At 50.4% G+C, this 22165-nt stretch overlaps 3 protein-coding genes across 4 annotated transcripts in view; 1 reads left to right on the top strand and 2 right to left on the bottom strand.

Annotated features, from left to right (window-relative positions):
* LOC135405349 (zinc finger protein 70-like) overlaps nucleotides 1-22165 on the bottom strand; it is a 431851-nt gene that overhangs the window by 286454 nt on the left and 123232 nt on the right. The gene's annotated exons all lie outside the window — the stretch shown is intronic.
* On the bottom strand, nucleotides 2552-4382 carry LOC135405435 (gastrula zinc finger protein XlCGF7.1-like). Its single transcript, XM_064640131.1, has one exon. The coding sequence runs from the start codon at nucleotides 3975-3977 to the stop codon at nucleotides 3009-3011; it is 969 nt and encodes a 322-aa protein (XP_064496201.1). The 5' UTR covers nucleotides 3978-4382; the 3' UTR covers nucleotides 2552-3008.
* On the top strand, nucleotides 7282-21926 carry LOC135405328 (zinc finger protein 239-like). Of its 2 annotated transcripts, none has more exons than XM_064640002.1 (3): nucleotides 7282-7344; nucleotides 10991-11066; nucleotides 11255-12739. In XM_064640002.1, the coding sequence occupies exons 2-3, from the start codon at nucleotides 11018-11020 to the stop codon at nucleotides 12358-12360; spliced, it is 1155 nt and encodes a 384-aa protein (XP_064496072.1). In that variant the 5' UTR covers nucleotides 7282-7344; nucleotides 10991-11017; the 3' UTR covers nucleotides 12361-12739. The 2 variants fall into 2 exon arrangements, 1 of the variants encoding a protein (XP_064496072.1); XR_010425820.1 differs by lacking the exons at nucleotides 7282-7344; nucleotides 11255-12739 and adding exons at nucleotides 16175-16313; nucleotides 21266-21926.

Here is a 22165-nt window from a genome sequence, read left to right as displayed (position 1 = left end):
CAGAACTGGACACAGCACTCCAGGTGGGGCCTTCCCAGTGCCCAGCACAGAGGGGCAATCAGTTCTCTGCTCCTGCTGGCCACACTCTTCTCCACAAAGGCCACGATGCCCTTGGCCTTCTTGCCCCCCTGGGCACACTCTGCCTCATATCCAGTCTCTGTCAAGCAGCACCCCCAAGTCCCTTCCTGCTGAGCAGCTCTCCAGCCCCTCTGCTCCCAGCCTGGAGCGTTCCAGGGGGTTGTTGGGAGCCAAGGGCAGGGCCTGACACTTGGCCTTATTGATCCAGCCTGTCCAGATCCCTCTGCAGAGCCTTCCTGCCCTCCAGCACATCCACACTCACACCCAACGTGGTGTTGTCCACGACTTTACTGAGGGGGCACTCGATCCCCTGGCCCAGATCATCCACAACGATGTTAAACAGGAGCAGCCCCAACCCTGAGCCCTTGGGAACCCCACTAGTGACCGGCCCCACCTGGATTTCCTTCCATTCCCCACCACTCCCTGGGCCATCAGCCACTTTGTCACTCAGCAAACAGTTCCCCGGGCAAGCCATGAGCAGCCAGTTTGTGCAGGAGATGCTGGGGGAGATGGTGCCAAAGGCTTTCTGGAATTCCAGAGAGACACATCCCAGCCTTTCCCTCAGCTGCTGAGCGGGTCCTTTGTCAGAGAAGGAGATGAGGTTGGTCAGGCAGGACCTGCCTTTCCCAACCCCACGCTGGCTGGGCCTGATCCCCTGGTTGTCCTGCCCATGCCATGGGATGGCACTGAGGAGGATCTGCTGCATGGACTTCCCCGGTCCTGAGGTCAATGGGACAGGCCAGGAGTTCCCCAGATGCTCCTTTTGGCCCTTCCTGGGGATGGGCATCCCATTTGCTTGTTGCCAGTCAGTTGGGACTTCTGCAATTCTGCAGCACTGCTGGGGAATGAGAGTGGCTTGGCCAGCTCTTTCTCCAGCTCCCTCAGGACTCTTGGCTGCATCCCATGTGGGTCCAGGCACTTGGGGGGGTCTCACTGGCAGAGCAGGTCACTGACCATTTCCTCCTGCATTCTGGGGGCTTCACTCAGCTCCCCATCACCAACTGCCAGCCCTGGGAGCTGGGGATGCTGAGGACAACTGCTTTGGGTGGTAAAGACTGAGGCAAATAAAGCAATGAGTAACCTCATGGAACCAAGGACCACTGTGACACTGCAGGGCCTTCTGGAGCCCTGGGACACTGGGCAATCTCATGGAATCAAGGCAGCACTGTCACCCTGGGAAAACTCCTGGAATTCAGGGCCCATTGTGACACTGCAGGTGTCACACATGGAACAAAAGGAACCCTGGGATGCTGCAGAAACTCCTGGAACCAAGGGACCATTGTGACATTGAGGGGGCTCATGGAATCAGGAGTCCATTGGGACAATCCAGGGCCTCATGAAATCAAAGGAATTCTGAGACACTGTCAAACCTCCTGCAACCAAGGGTTCCTGCTGACATGTGTGCCCTCCTGGAACCAAGGGAGCCCTGAGATATTACTGAACCTCCCAGAATCCAGGGGCCACTGTGACCCTGCAGAACCTCCTGCATTCAAGTGGTCCTTGTGAAACTGCAGGCTCTCCTGGAACCCAAGGATTCCTGGAACACTGCAGAGCTCAGGGAACCAAGGGGCCACTGTCCCACTGCAGCTGCTTCTGAAGCACAAGGGACCCTGGGACAATGGGAAATCTCCTGGAATCCAAAGGGCATTTTGGGACTGCAGGGACTCATGAAACTACAGGAACCTTTGGAGACTCTGGAAGCTCATGGAATCCAGGGGCCATTGGGACATATGGGGCCTCCTGGAAGCAAAGGAACCCTGAGAATTTCTGTGGGAACAAGTTAAGGCAGCAGCAGCTGCATTCAGTTAATCAGGATCAACCAGGAGTGTTTTGGCCTTGACTGGTGTTTTCCATCCAGAGAGTGCTGTTTGCCAAAGTGGAAACCACTTGGAACGCTCTGCAGGGCAGCCTGTGTTTTTCTCTGGTGGCTGAACACAGCCAGCACATGAGGGGAGGGGAATGTGTGGGATCAGGGCACTGCTTTGGGGCCATGCTGGGAATTCCAGTGGACTAAAAGACAAAGCCCAGGCGCTGTTTCCAAAGGAACCCCAATGAAAGGGGGACTATGGAAAGATGAGCGGACAAATCCTGAAATGGAACTCTGTGTGTGCAGCCTCATTTTCTCCTTCAGCACCCACAGGAGAGGGGAAAAAAACTGGGGGTTGGGACCCCAAAATTTTTTTGAGGGGGAATTGGGGATTGAGGGGACAATGGGAAAGTGGGAGGAACAGGGAGAAAGGTGGAAAAGAGGGGCTGGCCTGGCGGGTCCGACAGTCCCATGGGGGTCTTTGGGCACAGGGGGGTTCGCAAAGGGAGGTGGCCCCCTGAGCTCCCAACTTCCTGTGGGGTGCTGGGGGCTGCTGGATCCAATCTCAGCCTTGTATTATCCCAACAGTTTCAGTTTAGAGGAATTACAGAGCTGTGACTGAACCACTTTTGTCACCCAGGTTTTAATGATGGCAACTCAGATCTATTGATACAAATGAATTTATTTAGGGTTACAAATGATCAGACAAAAGATCTTCATCACAATTAATTACTGCACAATACAAACACTAAAACTACCAGGAGTACAGGATAAGAGAGGACAGTGCTCTACACTAAAGCAATTGTTGAAGCAATTCTACTAAAGCTGGCACAAAAGCAATAATTCTTAATTAGAGATGGATGGAACTCCCCCAGAGCAGCACTCATGGGGAGATCTCTGCTCTCAACCTCCAGCAGTGACCTTGGGGGGTCCCCAGCCAAGGCAGGAATCTCCACACACCACCCCAGGAAGGGTCCTGTTGGAAGAACCTGCCCCTGGGAAAGGGGACTGGCCCTTTGTGGTCGAAAGGGATGGACTGAACTGACAGTCACTGGACTCCAGGGGTTGCCGCCAAATCAGGGGGTTCATTGACTGAAGCTCTTCCTGCACTCAAGGGCTTCTCTTACCGGTGGGTCCGTTGGTGTGAGGTCAAGTTAAAGCTCTGGGTGAAGCTCTTCCCACACTCCCCACACTTGTAGGGCCTCTCCCCGGTGTGGATGCGCCGGTGCCTGATGAGGTGGGAGTTCTGATTGAAGCTCTTCCCGCAGTCGGTGCAGCGGAAGGGCCTCTCATCCGTGTGTGTTCGCTCATGCCTGAGGAGATTCTCTCTGGTCCGAAACCTCTTCCCACAATCCAAGCACTTGTAGGGCCGTTCCCCAGTGTGGATACGATGGTGTTTGCGGAGGGTGGAGTTGTCACTGAAGCTTTTCCCACATTCCCCACACGTGTACGGACATTCTCCAGTGTGGATGTGCTGGTGGATGCGGAGGGTTGAGCTATGGCTGAAGCTCTTCCCACATTCCCTACATGTGTAGGGCCGTTCCCCAGTGTGGGTGAGCTGGTGGGTGCAGAGGTTGGAGCTCTGGCTGAAGCTCTTCCCACATTCCCTACACGTGTAGGGACGTGCCCCAGTGTGCATGTGCTGGTGTCGGATGAGGCTGAAGCTCTTCCTGAAGCTCTTCCCACATTCCAAGCATCTGAAGGGCTTCTCCCTGCTGGGAGGCTGCTCAGGGACCACCAGCTCAGAGCTCTGCCTCAAGCTCCGGCCGCCTTCCCGGCACAGGCTGGCTCTTTCCTCCTCAGAGCCCCCTGGGCTGGCTTTGGAGCCCCTCCTGCGGGGGGATCTCCGGCCCTTTTCCTCCCCGCTGCCTTCCTGCGCCGGGGAGCCCTTCAAAACGGCCTCTCCCACCAGGCTCTGCCGGGGGGATTTGTCCTCTGGGCTCTCCATCCTCAGCTCGGGGCCTGGGGCAGGAAGCAAGAAGGACAGGGAGGGGATTTGCCTCCGGCCCACAGGGAAGGCCAAGGACATCCCCCCAACTCCGGCCCCGGCAGGACGGCGGCGCCAGCGGGGTTGTCCTGCAGCCGGGGCCATGCTCGGCTGACAGAGCCAGCACAACACCCGCCCAAAGGGACACTGACTGCCTCCTCACCTGCCTGGGGGGCCCAAGGCATCTTCCTCTTCCTCGCAGCCTCCTTCATCTGCCCAAGCTTTGGGAAGGAGAAATCCTGATGGGGGGAAAAACAAGAGCTGAGCACGTTGGCTTGGGGGTTCCTCCTGCCCAAGTCTATCTCTAGAACTCACCGGGCATCCTGTGTCCATAAAAACCTCCAAAACACCAAGATTCAGCCCAGAAAAACCCAAACCACTAACAAGATTCACGCGAAAAGCCCCTCAGAAATAGTAAGAAGACCCTCGCCACCCCAAACTGCAAAAAGTTAAGATTAAGCTAAAAAATACTCCAAAATATGAAGATTCAGCCCAAAAAAAGGTGATGAGGACTGAATTTAACCCTCCAGCAGGAAAGTTGTTTGATTCAAGCTCGTCTTCAAGGGGCGCCCTGTGATTGGAGCCTGGGCTCTAATTAACCTCTCCTGTGCTGCCAAACAGCAGGAGCTGTATGGCCAAGGGACAAAATGTGATCCCGGTCAGTGTCCATAGTCCCTGTCAGTGTCCTTCAGGGAAAATGGGAGGAGGAAATGAAGAAACTGGTTTGGAACTAAAGCCACGTTAAAGTGGGAAAAACCTCCTTCCATGGAAATAAAACTTAGTTTTTCCTGGGCTCATTCAGGGATGAAGGACTGGGACTTCTGTGGACACTTGTGCTGGTTTCTTTGGACACTTGTGTTCCTTCAGAGAGCCCCTGGAAACACTCTGCTGTTCACTCCCAGTGCCACCAGTGCCTGGATCCTGTCTGCAGCAGCAGATTGCAGTGGGACGGGAGAAATGCTTTTCTGAGCCTCTGGGCTGGACACAGGCACAGCCTGACCCTGAACCCAAGGGAAACAAAGACAAATTCCACAGCTTTAGCTGGAGCAAGGTTGGGGGGGTTTTGGCAGATTTGCAAGAGCAGGGGAATCATTCCCTGCAGCCCCTTTGCACTGTAGGAAATGGGAGCCCTGTGCACATCCTGCTGCCTCCAGATTCCATTCTGGGTGTGGGAATGACCCTGGGGAGCAAAGAAATGCCTGGTTGTGCAGCAGCTGGAGATGGTCAAGGGGCAGCAAGACCAAGTCAGGGGCCTGGGGAGGCCTGGGGGGCTTTGGGGTGAGGGAGGGTCCTGGGGGAGCTGGGGAGGGGCTTTGGGGATTGGGGGTACAGACCAGGACAGACCAGGACAGACCAGTACAGACCAGCACAGACCAGTACCTCCTCACTGCTCCCCGGATCTCTCCTGGAGCTGGGCTATGTTGTTGTGGGAGACCTGAGCCCCCCCCAGTGCCCTCCCAGTACAGCCCAGTGCCCCCAGTGCAGCCCACTGTGTTCCTGTCCCGGGGTGCCAGGTGATCCCTATTTAAGGGGGTTGGAAGGGATTTTGGGGGGTTTTGGGGGTCTTTGGGTGTATTTGGGGGAGTTAAAACAGGTTTTGGAGGCATTGGGGCATCAAAGGGATCTGTGGGGGGAGGGGATTAAAGGGAAAATGGAGGTTAGGGGATATTTGGGGGGAGTTAGAGGGGCTTGGGGGGGAGAGAAGGGGCTGCAGCATGAGCAAGTGAGTCCTGAGACCCCCCCGGTATCCCCAAGACCCTCTTGGTGTCCCCAGTTCCCCCCTTGACAGCCTGAGACCCCCCTGGTGTCTCCAATGTTCCCAGGGACTTCCCACAGCCCCAATTCCCCCCTTGGAAATCCCAATTCCACTGTCCACAAACCCCTCCCCACTGTCCCCAAACCCCATCCCTGATGTCCCCAACCCTCCATCTCACTCCAGGAGTCCCCCCTGGACCCTCTGTCCACAAAAACACCCCCCCACCCCAGCTCACAGAAAGGCCAAGGGCATCTGGGGACACGTTGGGGACAGTTGGGGGGTTTTGGGGGGCACTGGGTGATTACTGGAGGATACTGGGACACACTGAGGGGAATCAGGGGGGACTGGGAGGGACTGGAGGGGTTACTGAAAGACATTGGGATGGCACTGGGAGGGACTGGAGGTGAACTGGGGCACACTGGGAGGTTACTGGGCCATACTGGGGGTTACTGGGTGCTCACTGGAGGATCACTGGCCCATACTTGAAAGCAGTGGGAGGTCACTGGGACACACTGGGTGGTCACTTGGGGGTTACTGGGCCGTACTGAGGGTCACTGGGAGGCCATTGGGATATACTGGGGGCACTGGGATCCCCTTACCCGGATGTAGTATATCTGCCTCCCCCAGATTTTTGGGGGCATCCCTAGGACGCCTGGGGACTGGTGGACCCCATGAACCCACTGCTGGGCTTTAGGGGACTCCACAAAATCCCCTCAAAACCCCTGAAATCCCCCCTCGACCCATCGAAACCTCCTCAAGGTCCCCTTAAATCCCCTCAGAGACCTCATCCCTCCCCAGCACCCCCTAAACCCTCCCAGTGACCCGCAAAACCCACCTGGGACCCCCCAAGCCCATTCAGGGACCCCCCAATCTCCCTCAAGGACCCTCAAAACCATCTGGGACCCCTTAAACCCCCCAGAGACCCCAAAACTGCCTTAAAGGTCCCCGCAAAGCCCCTCAGGACCCTCAAACCTCTTCAGAGATCCCCAAAGCCCACCTGGGACCCCCCAAATCTCCTCAGAAACTAAAACCCCCTCAGAGACCCCCAAACCCCTTCAGGGACCTTCAACCTCCCCCCGAGTCCCCTCAAGACACCGAACCCCCTCAGGGACCTCTCAAAACGTCCCCGAGAACCCCCGAACCCACGCTAAACCGTTCCGAGCCCTCCAGCTCCCGAGGGGATCCCCAGAGCGCCGCTCTCGCCACAGTCCCCGCCAGATCTTACAGCGAAGTGAAGGCCCCGGCGCCAACAACGATTCCCGGAAGCCAAGGCGGCGCTCTGCGCGCGCACCGCGTTCAGAAAACACCACCGCAGCCAATCAGCACACGGACGCGCCCCCGCACGTTCGCCGCCGCGCCTGCGCTTTGCGCGGTGCGCTGTGGGAGTTGTAGTCCTTGCGGACGATCATAGCGGCCCTTTGCACGTGAGCGGACGAAAGGCAAGACGAGGAATAAATAAAGAAGAAAGAAAAAAGAAAGAAAAAGAAAAAAAATAGGAGAAAATAAAGACAGAAAAGCTAAAACCCAAAAAGTCCTATCCTCGCCTGCCGCAAGGACTACAACTCCCACAATGCACCGCGCAGGGCGGGAGCGGGCAGGGGCCGCGGCCGCGCGCTGATTGGGTGCGGGGCGGGTCAGTCCGGGCGCTGCGCGCGCAGAGCCAGCGCCATTTTGGCTTCCGGGACTCCGTGATGGCGGCGGGGTCTGTTTGTCGTTGTGAGTCTGGCGGGGGGGGGCGGCGAGAGCGGGGTCTGGGGATCCCCCCGGGGGCTGCGGGGAGCGCGGCTGTGGGTTGGAGGGCTCGGGAGGGTTTAGCGGAGGAGTTCGGGGTTCCCGGAGACGTTTTTAGGGGTCTCTGAGGGGATTCGCTGTCCTGAGGGGACTCGGGGGGAAATTGAAGGTCCCTGAAGGGGTTTGGGGGTCTCTGAGGGGGTTTTGTTTTCTGACGAGATTTGGGGGGTCCCAGGGGGGCTTTTGGGGGTCTGTGAGGAGGTTTGAGGGTCCTGAGGGGCTTTGCGGGGACCTTTAAGGCAGTTTTGGGGTCTCTGGGGGGTTTAAGGGGTCCCAGATGGTTTTGAGGGTCCTTGAGGGAGATTGGGGGGTCCCTGAATGGGCTTGGGGGGTCCCAGGTGGGTTTTGCGGGTCACTGGGAGGGTTTAGGGGGTGCTGGGGAGGGATGAGGTCTCTGAGAGGATTTGAGGGGACCTTGAGGAGGTTTCGATGGGTCGAGGGGGGATTTCAGGGGTTTTGAGGGGATTTTGTGGAGTCCCCTAAAGCCCAGCAGTGGGTTCATGGGGTCCACCAGTCCCCAGGCGTCCTAGGGATGCCCCCAAAAATCTGGGGGAGGCAGATATACTACATCCGGGTAAGGGGATCCCAGTGCCCCCAGTATATCCCAATGGCCTCCCAGTGACCCTCAGTACGGCCCAGTAACCCCCAAGTGACCACCCAGTGTGTCCCAGTGACCTCCCACTGCTTTCAAGTATGGGCCAGTGATCCTCCAGTGAGCACCCAGTAACCCCCAGTATGGCCCAGTAACCTCCCAGTGTGCCCCAGTTCACCTCCAGTCCCTCCCAGTGCCATCCCAATGTCTTTCAGTAACCCCTCCAGTCCCTCCCGGTCCCCCCTGATTCCCCTCAGTGTGTCCCAGTATCCTCCAGTAATCACCCAGTGCCCCCCAAAACCCCCCAACTGTCCCCAACGTGTCCCCAGATGCCCTTGGCCTTTCTGTGAGCTGGGGTGGGGGGGTGTTTTTGTGGACAGAGGGTCCAGGGGGGACTCCTGGAGTGAGATGGAGGGTTGGGGACATCAGGGATGGGGTTTGGGGACAGTGGGGAGGGGTTTGTGGACAGTGGAATTGGGATTTCCAAGGGGGGAATTGGGGCTGTGGGAAGTCCCTGGGAACATTGGAGACACCAGGGGGGTCTCAGGCTGTCAAGGGGGGAACTGGGGACACCAAGAGGGTCTTGGGGATACCGGGGGGGTCTCAGGACTCACTTGCTCATGCTGCAGCCCCTTCTCTCCCCCCCAAGCCCCTCTAACTCCCCCCAAATATCCCCTAACCTCCATTTTCCCTTTAATCCCCTCCCCCCACAGATCCCTTTGATGCCCCAATGCCTCCAAAACCTGTTTTAACTCCCCCAAATACACCCAAAGACCCCCAAAACCCCCCAAATCATCTCCCAACCTCCCCCAGATACCCTCAAATCTCCCCAGCCACCCCCCCCCCCCGCAAATCCCTTCCAACCCCCTTAAATAGGGATCACCTGGCACCCCGGGACAGGAACACAGTGGGCTGCACTGGGGGCACTGGGCTGTACTGGGAGGGCACTGGGGGGGGCTCAGGTCTCCCACAACAACGTGGCCCAGCTCCAGGAGAGATCCGGGGAGCAGTGAGGAGGTACTGGTCTGTACTGGTCTGTCCTGGTCTGTCCTGGTTTGTACCCCCAATCCCCAAAGCCCGTCCCCAGCTCCCCCAGGACCCTCCCTCACCCCAAAGCCCCCCAGGCCCCCCCAGGCCCCTGACTTGGTCTTGCTGCCCCTTGACCATCTCCAGCTGCTGCACAACCAGGCATTTCTTTGCTCCCCAGGGTCATTCCCACACCCAGAATGGAATCTGGAGGCAGCAGGATGTGCACAGGGCTCCCATTTCCTACAGTGCAAAGGGGCTGCAGGGAATGATTCCCCTGCTCTTGCAAATCTGCTAAAACCTGCAGGGCACAGGAGGGGGAGCTTCAGGAATTTGCTGGCATTGGGAGCGAACCTCACAGGGTATTGAGAGGAACATATCCCTCAAATACAATCTCTGTGCATACACAAGATTTGTCTGGACAGGCAGGTAAAGCAATAATCAGATATATTCTGTATCATATCTATGGCACATATTCTATAGAATCCATCCTTAGCTATTGTATGATATATCTGTAAGATATTACAAGTAATAAGCAATAATAAGGCAAGTGTCCTCCTTAGGGACACACTTCAGAAGGGACCTTGCACTTGATCCCCCCCCTCTCTTCAGCTTCGAGCCACCCGGTGCCACAGAGGGGGACAGAGCTCCTGTGGAACATTCTGTTCCACTGACACAGAGCAAGGAATAAACCCAAACTATTGCCTGGGTTTGTTCCCTGGGGGTCTCTGCAGCAGCAAGCACAGCCCCACACTGACTGCTCTGGGCTGTGCAGGCATTTGTGGTTCTGCCTGTCTCACACACACAAAACAGTCTGGTGTAGTGCTGCCATCAGGAAAACCCCCAATATTAAATTCACTCCCCATCACGTAGTCGTGAAAGAAGTTGTCAGTGAATTTGCCAGAAAGCATGAAAAATAGAAGAGCACACAGTTATACACAAATACAGGTAATTACTGGTCTGACCACACATTCCAGATTAATTTGGTGCAGTGATAATAAAAATCATAAACCCACGTAACGTTGTGCAAGAGAACACAGATTGACCAAGTGAAGTCAGACATTAACAGAGATAAATTTGAGAAGGTCAGCAGTGCACTGTTTTACTCCTGCTAACACTTGTGGACAGTCTGACTGACTTCATGTACAGGATGGACGTACCTGTGCCCCTGGGGCTGCCAGTGCCATGGTGGGCAGCAGGAACCACAGAGGATGGTGCCAGTGAGGCCAAGAGCCACAGCCAGATATTGGCTTCTGTGTCTGGGCCAGCAGAATGGATTCTGTCTTTCCATTTGCATGGCCCGTTGCAGCTCAACAATTTCAGTGTCTGATTGCCCAGGATTCTCTCACACTGAACTTCACAGAGCAGCCTTTGACACTGGTAGGCAAAAGTAGCCTTTAATCCTTGCAAACATGGAAACTGCACATCCCAGGATATTGGCACAGCACAGCAGAGGAGTCCAGTTGTCAGACAGGATGGCAGGGGAGAAGTGGAAGGAGAAAGCATTTGCACACCAAAGCACAGGGGTAATGATCCAGGCCTGCAGTCCAGTGAATTCATATTTATTCTCTACACTGAAACTAGGAAGAAAAAAATTGAGTTTTTACATTAATTCAGTTTTTGATTAATATATAGAAATTCAATCAGGTGCTCATGAAGTGACCTCACTCCCCTCATCCTCCCAATTAAACACCTTTTTTTTGGCTGAATCTTCATATTCTGGAGTATATTTTGGCTGAATCTTAACCTTTTCCAGTTTGGGGAGGGGTTCATCTTGCTATTTCTGAGGGGCTTTTTGCGTGAATCTTGTTAGTGGTTTGGGTTTTTCTGGGCTGAATCTTGGTGTTTTGGAGGTTTTTATGGACACAGGATGCCCGGTGAGTTCTAGAGATGGACTTGGGCAGGAGGAACCCCCAAGCCAACGTGCTCAGCCCTTGTTTTCTCCCCCATCAGGATTTGTCCTTCCCAAAGCTTGGCCAGATGGAGGAGGCTGCGAGGAAGAGGAAGATGCCTTGGGCCCCCCAGGCAGGTGAGGAGGCAGTCAGTGTCCCTTTGGGCGGGTGTTGTGCTGGCTCTGTCAGCCGAGCATGGCCCCGGCTGCAGGACAACCCCGCTGGCGCCGCCGTCCTGCCGGGGCCGGAGTTGGGGGGATGTCCTTGGCCTTCCCTGTGGGCCGGAGGCAAATCCCCTGCCTGTCCTTGTTGCTTCCTGCCCCAGGCCCCGAGCTGAGGACAGAGAGCCCGGAGGACAAATCCCCCCGTGAGACCCTGGTGGGAGAGGCCGTTTTGAAGGGCTCCCCGGCGCAGGAAGGCAGCGGGGAGGAAAAGGGCCGGAGATGCCCCCGCAGGAGGGGCTCCAAAGCCAGCCCAGGGTGCTCTGAGGAGGAAAGAGCCAGCCTGTGCCGGGAAGGCGGCCGGAGCTTGAGGGGGAGCTCTGAGCTGGTGGTCCCTGAGCAGCCTCCCAGCAGGGAGAAGCCCTTCAGATGCTTGGAATGTGGGAAGAGCTTCAGGAAGAGCTCCTACCTCCTCACCCACCTGCACATTCACACTGGGGCACGGCCCTACTCATGTGGGGAATGTGGGAAGAGCTTCAACTGCAACTCCATCCTGATCCAACATCAGCGCATCCACACTGGGGAACGGCCCTACACGTGTGGGGAATGTGGGAAGAGCTTCAGCCATAGCTCCCACCTTATCCAACATCAGCACATCCACACTGGGGAACGGCCCTACATGTGTGAGGAATGTGGGAAGAGATTCAGGCAGCGCTCCACCCTCCGCAAACACCATCGCATCCACACTGTGCAGAAGCCGTACAAGTGTGGGGAATGTGGGAAGAGCTTTAGGCAGAGCTCCGAAATGATCCTACACCAGCGCATCCACACTGTGCAGAAGCCTTACAATTGTGGGGAATGTGGGAAGAGCTTTAGGCAGAGGTCTGGAATGATCCTTCACCAGCGCATCCACACTAGGCAGAAGCCCTACAAGTGTGGGGAATGTGGGAAGAGCTTTAGCCATTGCTTTGAAATGATCCTACACGAGCGCATCCACACTGGGGAACAGCCGTATGTATGTGGGGAATGTGGGAAGAGCTTCAACCAGAACTCCTACCTCGTCAGGCACCAGCGCACCCACACCGGGGAGAGGCCCTACAAGTGTGGGGAGTGTGGGAAGAGCTTCACCGAGAGCTCTAAGTTGACCAGACACCAACAGACCCACCGGCAAGGGAAGCCCTCGAGTGCCCCGACTGCAGGAAGAGCTTCGGCCGCTGCTTCCACTCCCAATGAACCCCCTGATGGGGAGGCAACCCCTGGAGTCCAGTGACTGTCAGTCCATCCCTTTCAACCAGAAAGGGCCAGTCCCCTTTCACAGGGGCAGGTTCTTCCAACAGGACCCTTCCTGGGGTTGTGTGTGGAGATTCCTGCCTTGGCTGGGGACCCCCCAAGGTCACTGCTGGAGGTTGAGAGCAGAGATCTCCCCATGAGTGCTGCTCTGGGGGAGTTCCATCCATCTCTAATTAAGAATTATTGCTTTTGTGCCAGCTTTAGTAGAATTGCTTCAACAATTGCTTTAGTGTAGAGCACTGTCCTCTCTTATCCTGTACTCCTGGTAGTTTTAGTGTTTGTATTGTGCAGTAATTAATTGTGATGAAGATCTTTTTTCTGATAATTTGTAACCTTAAATAAATTCATTTGTATCAATAGATCTGATTTGCCATCATTAAAACCTGGGTGACAAAAGTGGTTCAGTCACAGCTCTGTAATTCCTCTAAACTGAAACTGTTGGGATAATCCAAGGCTGAGATTGGATCCAGCGGCCCCCAGCACCCCACAGGAAGTTTGGAGCTCGGGGGAACCACTCCCTTTCCCAAAACCTGGTGCCAAAGACCCCCATGGATCTGCCGGACCCACCAGACAACCCCTCCTTTTCCACCTTCTCCCTGTTCCTCCCACTTTTCCGTGGTCCCCTCAATCCCCAGCCCCCTCAGGATCACTTTTGGGGTCCCAACCCCCACTTTTTCCCCCCATCCCACCCCTTCCACATCATCCCCCCACTTCCCAGCCCCCTCATACTCAGTTTGGGGGTTCTACCCTCCCCTTTCCCCACTCTTCTGACCTCTCCCACTTATTTCCCATCATCCCCCAAACCTCAGTGCCCTTCCCCCTCCACTTTTGGGGGGTCCCACTCCCCTCCCACTCAGTTTGGGGTCCCACCACCCCTCTTCTCCACTCTGACCCCCCTTTTCCCACCGATCGCCCCCTTCCCACCCCCCACTCACCCGAGAGCTCCTCGCCCGCAGCCGGGGGGGCTCCCAGCACCACCAGTGCCCAGAGAAATCCCCCAGAAAAGGGATTGGGTGGAGTCCTGGGTGGGCTTTGAGTGCGTTTGGGGGTCCTTGAGGGGCTGTGGGGAGGTTTTAGGGGGGTCCCAGCACCTCTTGGGGTGAGCTGGGTGCCTGTTTAGGGGCAGGTGCCCTCCCAAATGTCATTTTATTGTAGAATTCTTTCAACAGAAGAACCTAATTTGTCACATAAATAAGGTTGACTCTAATTACAGTACTGAAAAGTCCAATTGATTTACACAGAATGAAAAGAAAAACCAACACAAAAAAAACCCCAAGGATGAATACCCCTGAGATTATATAAAAATGACATACTTCATCTAAATTGTGTCCTTTTCTGGGTAAAATTGAAATTGGTCTCAAATAGGTTAATGTGACTGTGGGTAGTAATTTTCAATAATAATCTACAGCTACATTTCACATGACCCATTTCCCCCATGTTTATATATTCTTCTTTTTTTAGAAGTATAAGCAAGCTGCAGTTTTGCAGCAGGAAATCTCCTCTACCACAGAGTTCTTCCCAGAGATCTTAAGCACAGCCTGGATCTCATGCTAAGGCTGAGGTTTTGGAAAGACCTGGAGTGAGACCTCTACAATGAGGTGAATTCCCTGCTCACAGATGATCAATCAGCTCTTCCAAGCTGTTGTGCAGTTTTCCCTTTCTCACCTGGCTCTCCCTATGCCAGCAAAACCATCCATGTTCTCCCAGGCAACTCCAGCTGCTGTTTGGATCTTCGTGTCCCAACTGTCTTGTGCAGCTCCAGAAGACAGAAAGCAACCCCAAAGCTGATCAGTGCAGGTGCCGCATGTCTGCAGCATGGAAAGGGCCCAGCTGGAGCTGGGGGAGATCTGCCCAGCCCCACAAGCACAGGGGGGGGAGGCAAAGGGAAGGAGGGAATCGGAAGAGAAGGACACAGTTGGAGTGTCACTGCCTGCTGGAAAAACTCCACAGTTTGATGAGCAGGGACTTCCATTAAGGGTCAATTTAAAGCAACCTTGAGGTGGCCCTTTATGATGTGTGGGGTCAGGCTGAGCCCCAGCTGGCTGCGATTTAGAAAGGGGAGCAGCAAAGAGGGCACCTCTGTGCCTCCCGCTGCCAGAGTCTGAAGACACAACTGAAGACACACAGAGTCTGAAGGAGACTCACTTCTCTCATCTCTTGCCATCCACAACACCCCCCCCACCCAAAACCAAGAACAGACACAGGGTGAGCTCACTGAAAGATGTGCTGAACAGCCTGGGAGAGGGGAAGAAAAGAAGAAAGTAGCACTAATGAAAATGACAATCAGTTCAACACTGCAGAGCTTAGGGAAGAATTCTTGTTTCAGTAGAACAACTCCCAATTTTCCACACAAGCACTTTTGCAATCCTACCCTTGTATCCCCATGAAATCATCTTTCTGGACAAAAGAAACTGGAATGGACAATGCACAGCTTGCCACTGACACTATTTAATGAGCTGGGTCATTGATGAGAGATGTAGGAGAGCTCTTTCTTCCTCCCTGCTCTATCCTGCTGTCTCCTTAAACTGCCTCTGGAAAAGAAATGGTTGCAATTTTTCATTTAAGAACTTTGTTTAAAATATTTCCTGCTCTTCATCAAAATCAGAGATTATATTACTCTGAAGTTAGATAGATATCATGCAAGTGTTTGAGAATTTGGAATATTTTTAAATGTGATTTTTTTCACAATGAGCTTTTTTTTTAAATTTTTTTCTTTTTAATTTTAAATTCACATGAAGTGACATAAGAGAACATAAGAGAAAAAAATGAAAAAGAAACACAAGACATAGAACAAAAAGAATCCCATTGGAAAAGAATCTTGGTGGAAAGGAGGAAAGAAGCAAAGAAGAGAAAAAGAGGAGAGACAGAAGAGAGATGAGAGAAGAGAGAGAGAGAGAAAGAAAAGAGAGAAAGAAGAGAGAGAATAAAGAGAGAGAAAAAGAAGGAGGAGAAGGAGAAGAGAGAATAACAACTGATGTATCCAAAGGACTGAAATTTGATGTAAAGAAAATCTTTCAAAAAAGTTTTATGATGTGACTCTCAGTGCAATACTGAGCAAAATGGAAAAACAAATCTGTCTCACAGGGAAAAATCTACTATATCCAGGTTTGATCTTTTCTCCTAATTAATTCTGACCTAACATCAGTTTGCTGTGTTTGTTCATTTCTCTAAGGAGGCCTCTTGGCTTCAGTGATCCACTTGCAGGAACAAATTCTTTCAGATGCAAATATAAGTTGTATGATAGGATTCCCACTTGTTTGCATGATTAGATCAGGGATCCTGTGATGGGGTTCAACATCCAGTCCCAGAGGTGTTGCTGCCTAAACTAACATTGGCTGAGATCCCCTGGCTGCAGGAACCATCTCCTGTAGAGATTAAACCAACAGCAGCAGCTACAGGTCTGTAGGGTCAATGTTGGCTGCTGGGAACAAGCCCAAGCCATAGGCAGAGGCAGTGCAGTATTCCATAGGCAGTGCAGTATTCCATAGGCAGAGGCAGTGCAGTATTCCATAGGCAGAGGCAGTGCAGTATTCCATAGGCAGAGCCAATGCACTATTCCATAGGCAAAGCCAATGCAGTATTCCAGAGGCAAAGCCAATGCAGTATTCCAGAGGCAAACAAGCAGACAGGAAAGGGCAGGTGCTAAAGAGTCCAAAGCAAAATCTCACATCTGTCACTGCTGAACATTCCTGTGCTGTGCAAATCACACACAGAGCACATGAGAGCTTAAAGAAGCCCTTCACTGCTCAGGCCATTCTTTTTTCAGAGTATCTTCCCTTTTCTGTTTCACACAGGAAATACAAACCAATTCTTTGAGGCTCTGCTCTGTAGATGAGTCAGCACCGAGTTAATGAGTCAGCACCAAGAACCCCCCAGAGGCAACTCTGCAATGCAGCACAGAATCAGCAGCCACCACAACCTTCATCTCTCTTGGTATGACTTGGGAATCCAGTCCTTTTCTGTTCTTTGCAGGTGATGATTGAACCTCACCTTCCTGCTCCCATCTGAGCAGCAGCCTGTCTTCCTCTGCTCTTTGATCAAACAAAACTTCTGTCCAAGTGAATGGCCATGAAAAGGGAATGCAAAAGGGACACACCTACACCAGCTAGAAATGGAAAAGCTTTCTTGACAAAAAAAACCCCCACCAACCAACCAAAACAAAACCACAGAACAAAACACTCACAGTGTTTAGGGTGTATTTGCTCAATTCTCTCATTTCCAATTGTTATGAAGAGAACAGCCAGAGGGGTTTAGAGCCTCAGTCACTGTAAATCAGCACATTGGAACTGACTTTCTTACAACTAAAGAACTTTGTGGGTTCTGGCTCAATATATTGCCAATGGTTTCTATTACTATTATTAAACAAATTCTCTAAGTCTATCCAGTAACTGCTCCTTGTCAGCACTTTCAGCTTCTATTCTAAAATGAAGCCAGGTAACACCTGAAAAGCGAATTTAGTAAAGCAGTGTAAGGATTAGAGAGAGTTAAGCACAAATGCAGGCTTTCAACAAGGCACAGAGAACTCAGTATTAGGAAAAAGCTGAAGCAATAAATTCACTATACCAGGACACTGACACAAAGAGAACATAAACATAAACAGAAAATGCCAGCACACACAAAAATGGACATATGGAGGGAAAACAAAGAGAGATAAGAAGAGGGACAAGCCAAGAAATTAAGCACTCTTGCCAGATACTGAAAATCCCTGCCAAATGCACAAGGAAACTACCCAAATTAGGGAAGGTTCAAAAGTTTAGGAGGATGATGATGAAAAGGACAATCGGTTCATGATGAAGAAAGACCAGAACTACCACCGAAGTTCTCCCCAAATTGAAGACCACGCCTCTAACTCCGCCTCAACTCCGCCTGTTATGAATATTAAAAGTAGATGTTGCAATGTAATGAATATTCATAATATGTGATGCAATTGCTTGGCAAAAAGTGTATAAAAAGTTCGGTTGTGCGCTTCTCGATTGGAGCAGTTGTCCAGGGCGACCTGGCTGCTCCCCGGCCGTGAAAATAAATACCTCCTGCTTACAGACTGAAAACTCAGTCTCTGAGCAGTTCCTCTGCACCTTCTTTGGGGCAAAATTTGGCATCAAAAACAGGTTCCAAAATGCAGGTGAGTCTCTCTCTATTCTTGGACTAGATCAGCTGTCCCTGATAGAACACACCACCATTCACAGGAAAAAATGAAGTACATGATACACCTCTCACCTTCACAATATGTTAACTATACAACTGTTTTCATTCTCTAGTTCCTAAAGTTAACCATGTGACAAATTAGAAACCAAAAAGAACAATTTTGATAGTAAGAACTACTAATGCAAACCTATTCTTCTGAACTCCCAGTCCTCAGTTGAGATAACAAATAACATTTTGTTCAGCAGAGTGTTTGTGGAATTGTTACAGGCACAGAAAAAGCACTTTTTCACACTCACCTCCTGGAGGCCTGACAATTGTTACAGCATCACTTATCAAGCTGCCCTGGCTGTTGGATGCATTCACTTGCACTGTGGAGTTAGAAAATGGAATCAGGCCTTTAATGGTACCAATACATTGAATTTCCTGCTGCTGCAGAACATCTGAGTATCATTTACCACAGAATAATGAGCATTATCTGTTAGGTGTTGCGGACGACGGGAAAGTATCACACGATCACAGTATTGATCATGACTAATCCAACTTTATTGCTGTAAGCTCCATGCTTATAAAGGTTAATAATTAGGCTCATTAATATTCCAAATACAAGCTCATCATTGGCTCCTAATTACCTAAGTTATATTTGCGCAAATGCTGCCTCTTTCTCATGGCTATAGTTACTTTATTTACTATTTGCTACTTTCTCTACCTTTCCCATCCTGTTGCTCTAATTTTTCTATCACGTATGCAGTTTCTTAAACAATACAGCTTCACAGCAGACAATGCAGCCTTGCAGTTTCTTAGACAAAGCAGTTTCACAAACACACTGATCAGTGACCTTCTAATAGTTTTCTTGCTTTAGCGTGAGACCAGCGGTATAGAATCTTTAATGTGTCCTCTCTCTACCAACCAGGTTTCTGCAATATCTTCTACAGTTAGGAAAAAACAAGAAAGGGGGAGAAGAACAAATGTTAGACTTTGTGTCTGCTACAATTCACTGCCTTTAGGAACTAAGTCTTATTCTTACTCCGAAGAAGACTTTCTATTTATACCAATAACACACACACAGAATTTTGGCTATTGGGGCGAAAAAATATTATTCATCATTTCTCCTGCTTTTGGCAACAGTTTATGGTACCTGTAAACCTTGGAAAATAAACCAACCAATCCATGAAGCAACCCTGCAGCTGCAGAGCTGACTGCTCTATACTGCAAACAAGAGCCAGCTCTCAGAAATTACTGATCTTCTAGAAAAGTTGTGGGATAACTGCAAATTCCAAACATCAGTGTTAATTCTTGTGCCTATGATACACTGGTAACAATTTCTGAATTCACCAGAAAAATGCTCACCTTAGGAGTTTATAAGCTCATTTATAACTCATTTATAAGCTCATTTATAACTCATTGCATAGAGCAGAGAAAGTCCCCTGCAGTAACACCTGCTTTCCAGCATGGCCTGCAGTCCCCTCACAGATAAAAGGATTGGAAGCATTCAGTTGATCAGCTGAAACCATCAGAGGACACCACAGCAACCTCCATGTCCTTTGCAAACCTTTTAAGGTCTCAAACCTAAGATCAGACAATATTCTGCCTTACAAAAATAAAGAAACCCTTTCCAAAATACCTAGTAAGACTAGAAAATAAAAACAAATTGCATGCCAGGCAACAATTTTTTTCAAATCAATGAAGAGTTCACTCATATCTGAGAGCAAAGCTGAGCTCATTTAAAGATTATCCTGTATTTCAAACATTAATATTATTACTACTGTTCATCATTCCATGCAGAGCTCTCACAGTGAAGTCAAAGGAAATTCTCTGTTACAAACAACAGCAGAATCACACAAGTCTAAGATCACAGCTATGAGAATGACATAAAACAGTATATAACTACTAAAAATATTGGAAGTGAAGTCAGGCATCATCACAGGCAGCAGATTGAATATTCACATCTGAGTCCTCTACAAAACCTAGATAAGACAGAATTACAAAAAAACCCAGAAAATCAATGTTTTAATTAATTTTTTAAGGGAAACTCCTTGGATTTACACATTGTTATTCAAGTTTTAAATGAGCTGTTAAAACTGAAATGTTATTAAATCTGATATCGGTTCTCCAATCTCCCACATTTCCAGGATGTGCTCTAACACGTGTGTGTGCAGCACATTTCAGTCCTGCTCACTGGACATTTCACCACAGAGGAGTGATCTGGATTTTCTTCTAATTTGGGGATTCCTACAAACAATCTCTGATTTACTTACGGTCCAAGTCCAGGCAATTCCATGATTTTGCTGTTCACAGAGTGGCACAAAGGGTGTTTGCAGTGATTCTTCTGGTAACACATGACAAACTTATTTTCTGAGGTTTTGTGGAGGGGGGGCAGTTTTGTAAAACTCTTTGTAAACCTGCCTTGTACCCAGTTCCTTCTTGCTCCAATTCTCCCTGGATGACACCGTGCCACAGCACCAGAGCCCCCGGACAGACTCCAGCAGGGTGAAGGTGGGATGGTTTCATGGAGCCTGAGGGATTCAGTTGGGATTTCACTGAAGTTTACACAAGCCCCAGACCCCATTTTAGATACAGCAATGAAGGCAAAACTTCTTATCCTGCCAGAAGAACCACCACGTTTGACACATTCCACACACAGAATCCTGCAGGAGCAAAGTGATTTTGTCTGACATCACTCTCATGGACCCAGGCTGCTCAACCAGCACCACAAAAATGCATCCACAGTCCTTGAACTCAGCTCTGCAATTGTGCATCAAACCCTCCTTCTGCACCTTTGTGAAACTTTCCCCAGTGACATGAAACATTCAGGACTCAGCTGGCGGTGGAAAAAAGATGCATTTTTTAAACATTTCCCCTCCAATGTGTAGGAAAGTTTAAAAATTAGTGTTGACAGGTTGGCACATGGGACAGATTCAAACTTTAAGCATAAAAGTGGGCTGCTAGTAGCAATTTATATGCCAAATTCATGAGAACATTAAACTTTTTCTATCTACAGTACAGTTTTAACATGTTAATATTTTTATTTTCATCCACCTGAACCTGGAAGGAAAAACACGTGTTTCCTCTGCTGATATTTTTATTCCAGTAACAGAATATGAATTAAAAGGATAACACTCTATTCCAAGTTGCCTGAATAACAATATTAATATTCAGTAATTATACAATTAGCTGTAACATTAAATTCTAGTTATAGCAGAGTGATTATTCGGCAATTAGAAGAAGTATATAATTACTCAATAATTAGGAGAAGTATGTAATTACATCACCATTTGATTCAGCTCAAAAACAAACTTGCAAATTTACAATGAGATTGACAACACAGCAGCTCAACATTTTTCATTGCTTCTAATAAAAAGCCAAGGAGGACTTGCAAGTTTCCTAACCCGAATTTTACACAGACCAAAGGTGGTTTTATCCCTCTTCCCAGCCAAGCAACTTACTGCTGCTGGCAAGGAAAATGTTAGAAGGACATTTTTAAAATGCAGGTCTTGCTGGGGCTGACTTGCAATTTGTAGCTTTGCCACTTCTCACTGCTTCACCTCAGCTGTCAGTGGGCTGGAAAATGCAGACCCAGAGGTTCAGCCTGACAGACAGTGACACAGTGATAACCCTGTCACATCATTCCATGCCAGTCCTGCCCAGCCTGCCCCAGTGAGGACCCAATTGGTGAGGAGAAGGGGACGAGGCCTCTCTTTTGCCATTTGTCATGGGTGTTTTTCTCTCCATCCTGCTCACAGGTCCTACTGTAGCCCACCAGCAGGTCCGCTGCAGATCTGAACAGCAGGTGCCTCAGGTACCGGGACAGTCCTAAAAGACACTGTTTCCTTCAGACAAGTGGTTTGTACCAGAGCACCTCCTTGTTCCTGCACTCGCCTTGTCATTGCTGCCAGGAACAGACACCAGCACTCCAACAAGCAAGGGCTCTGCACAACACAGGAACAACCGAAAGAGGCAGAAAACTAACTCCTAGATCTGGTTCACCGTGTCCTTCAGCACTTAAGCCATTGCAAACAACTGTGCCAAAAGCTGAATTGGAAGGGGAGGAGGCTCAGAGCCACCATCTCCTTTAAGCTGTTAAAAAAGACTAAACCCTTTGCAGATGTGAAGGGCTTCCCGAAGCTCCTTCATCTTTCCATATTTGTGCACAGTGATGGTTTTGTTCTTTTCCTGAGCCTTCCTGCTCAGCTCTCCACAGCTCCCCCAAAGTATCTGAGGGCCTTCTTTCCCTAAGGCTGCTATTTGAGAAAAACCTCAGAAAAATTCTTCCCACTTTATTTGTAGTTTATACTGAGATCGAAGTACCAGTTTTTCAGGAAAAGATCCCAATGAAGAAATTAGGGCTAAAGAATATCCATATACATACTTAAAAATTATGTCTACTTGAAACAAAGAAATAAAACATGCTTACGTTAAAAAGACACACAAATACATATTCCATTAAAAATCACTGTCCTAAGTCCTAAGCTACGAACAGCACTCTGGCTGGTGAGTAGCTGTGTTTGAAGGTTCACGGTGTTTTTGGGTGGACACTTTGCAGGGGTCTCCCAAGCAGATGTGCATTCCTGTCACTAAGCACCCCTGTAAAGAGGTGAATTAAGCTCCTAGGGGTCAATGGGGCGTAAATTACCTCTGTCCTG

Source organism: Pseudopipra pipra, chromosome W, assembly GCF_036250125.1.
Source record: "Pseudopipra pipra isolate bDixPip1 chromosome W, bDixPip1.hap1, whole genome shotgun sequence".
Lineage (NCBI taxonomy): Eukaryota > Metazoa > Chordata > Aves > Passeriformes > Pipridae > Pseudopipra > Pseudopipra pipra.
Note: the sequence above shows the minus strand (reverse complement) of the source record. Positions and strands in the feature narration are given on the sequence as shown.

Bases quoted from the DNA above. Each gene is read 5' to 3' on its own strand.
- LOC135405435 (XM_064640131.1), bottom strand. From the start codon at position 3,977: ATGGCCCCGGCTGCAGGACAACCCCGCTGGCGCCGCCGTCCTGCCGGG.
- LOC135405328 (XM_064640002.1), top strand. From the start codon at position 11,018: ATGGAGGAGGCTGCGAGGAAGAGGAAGATGCCTTGGGCCCCCCAGGCA. The intron at 11,067-11,254 runs GTGAGGAGGCAG...TTCCTGCCCCAG, and splicing joins GCCTTGGGCCCCCCAGGCAG to GCCCCGAGCTGAGGACAGAG.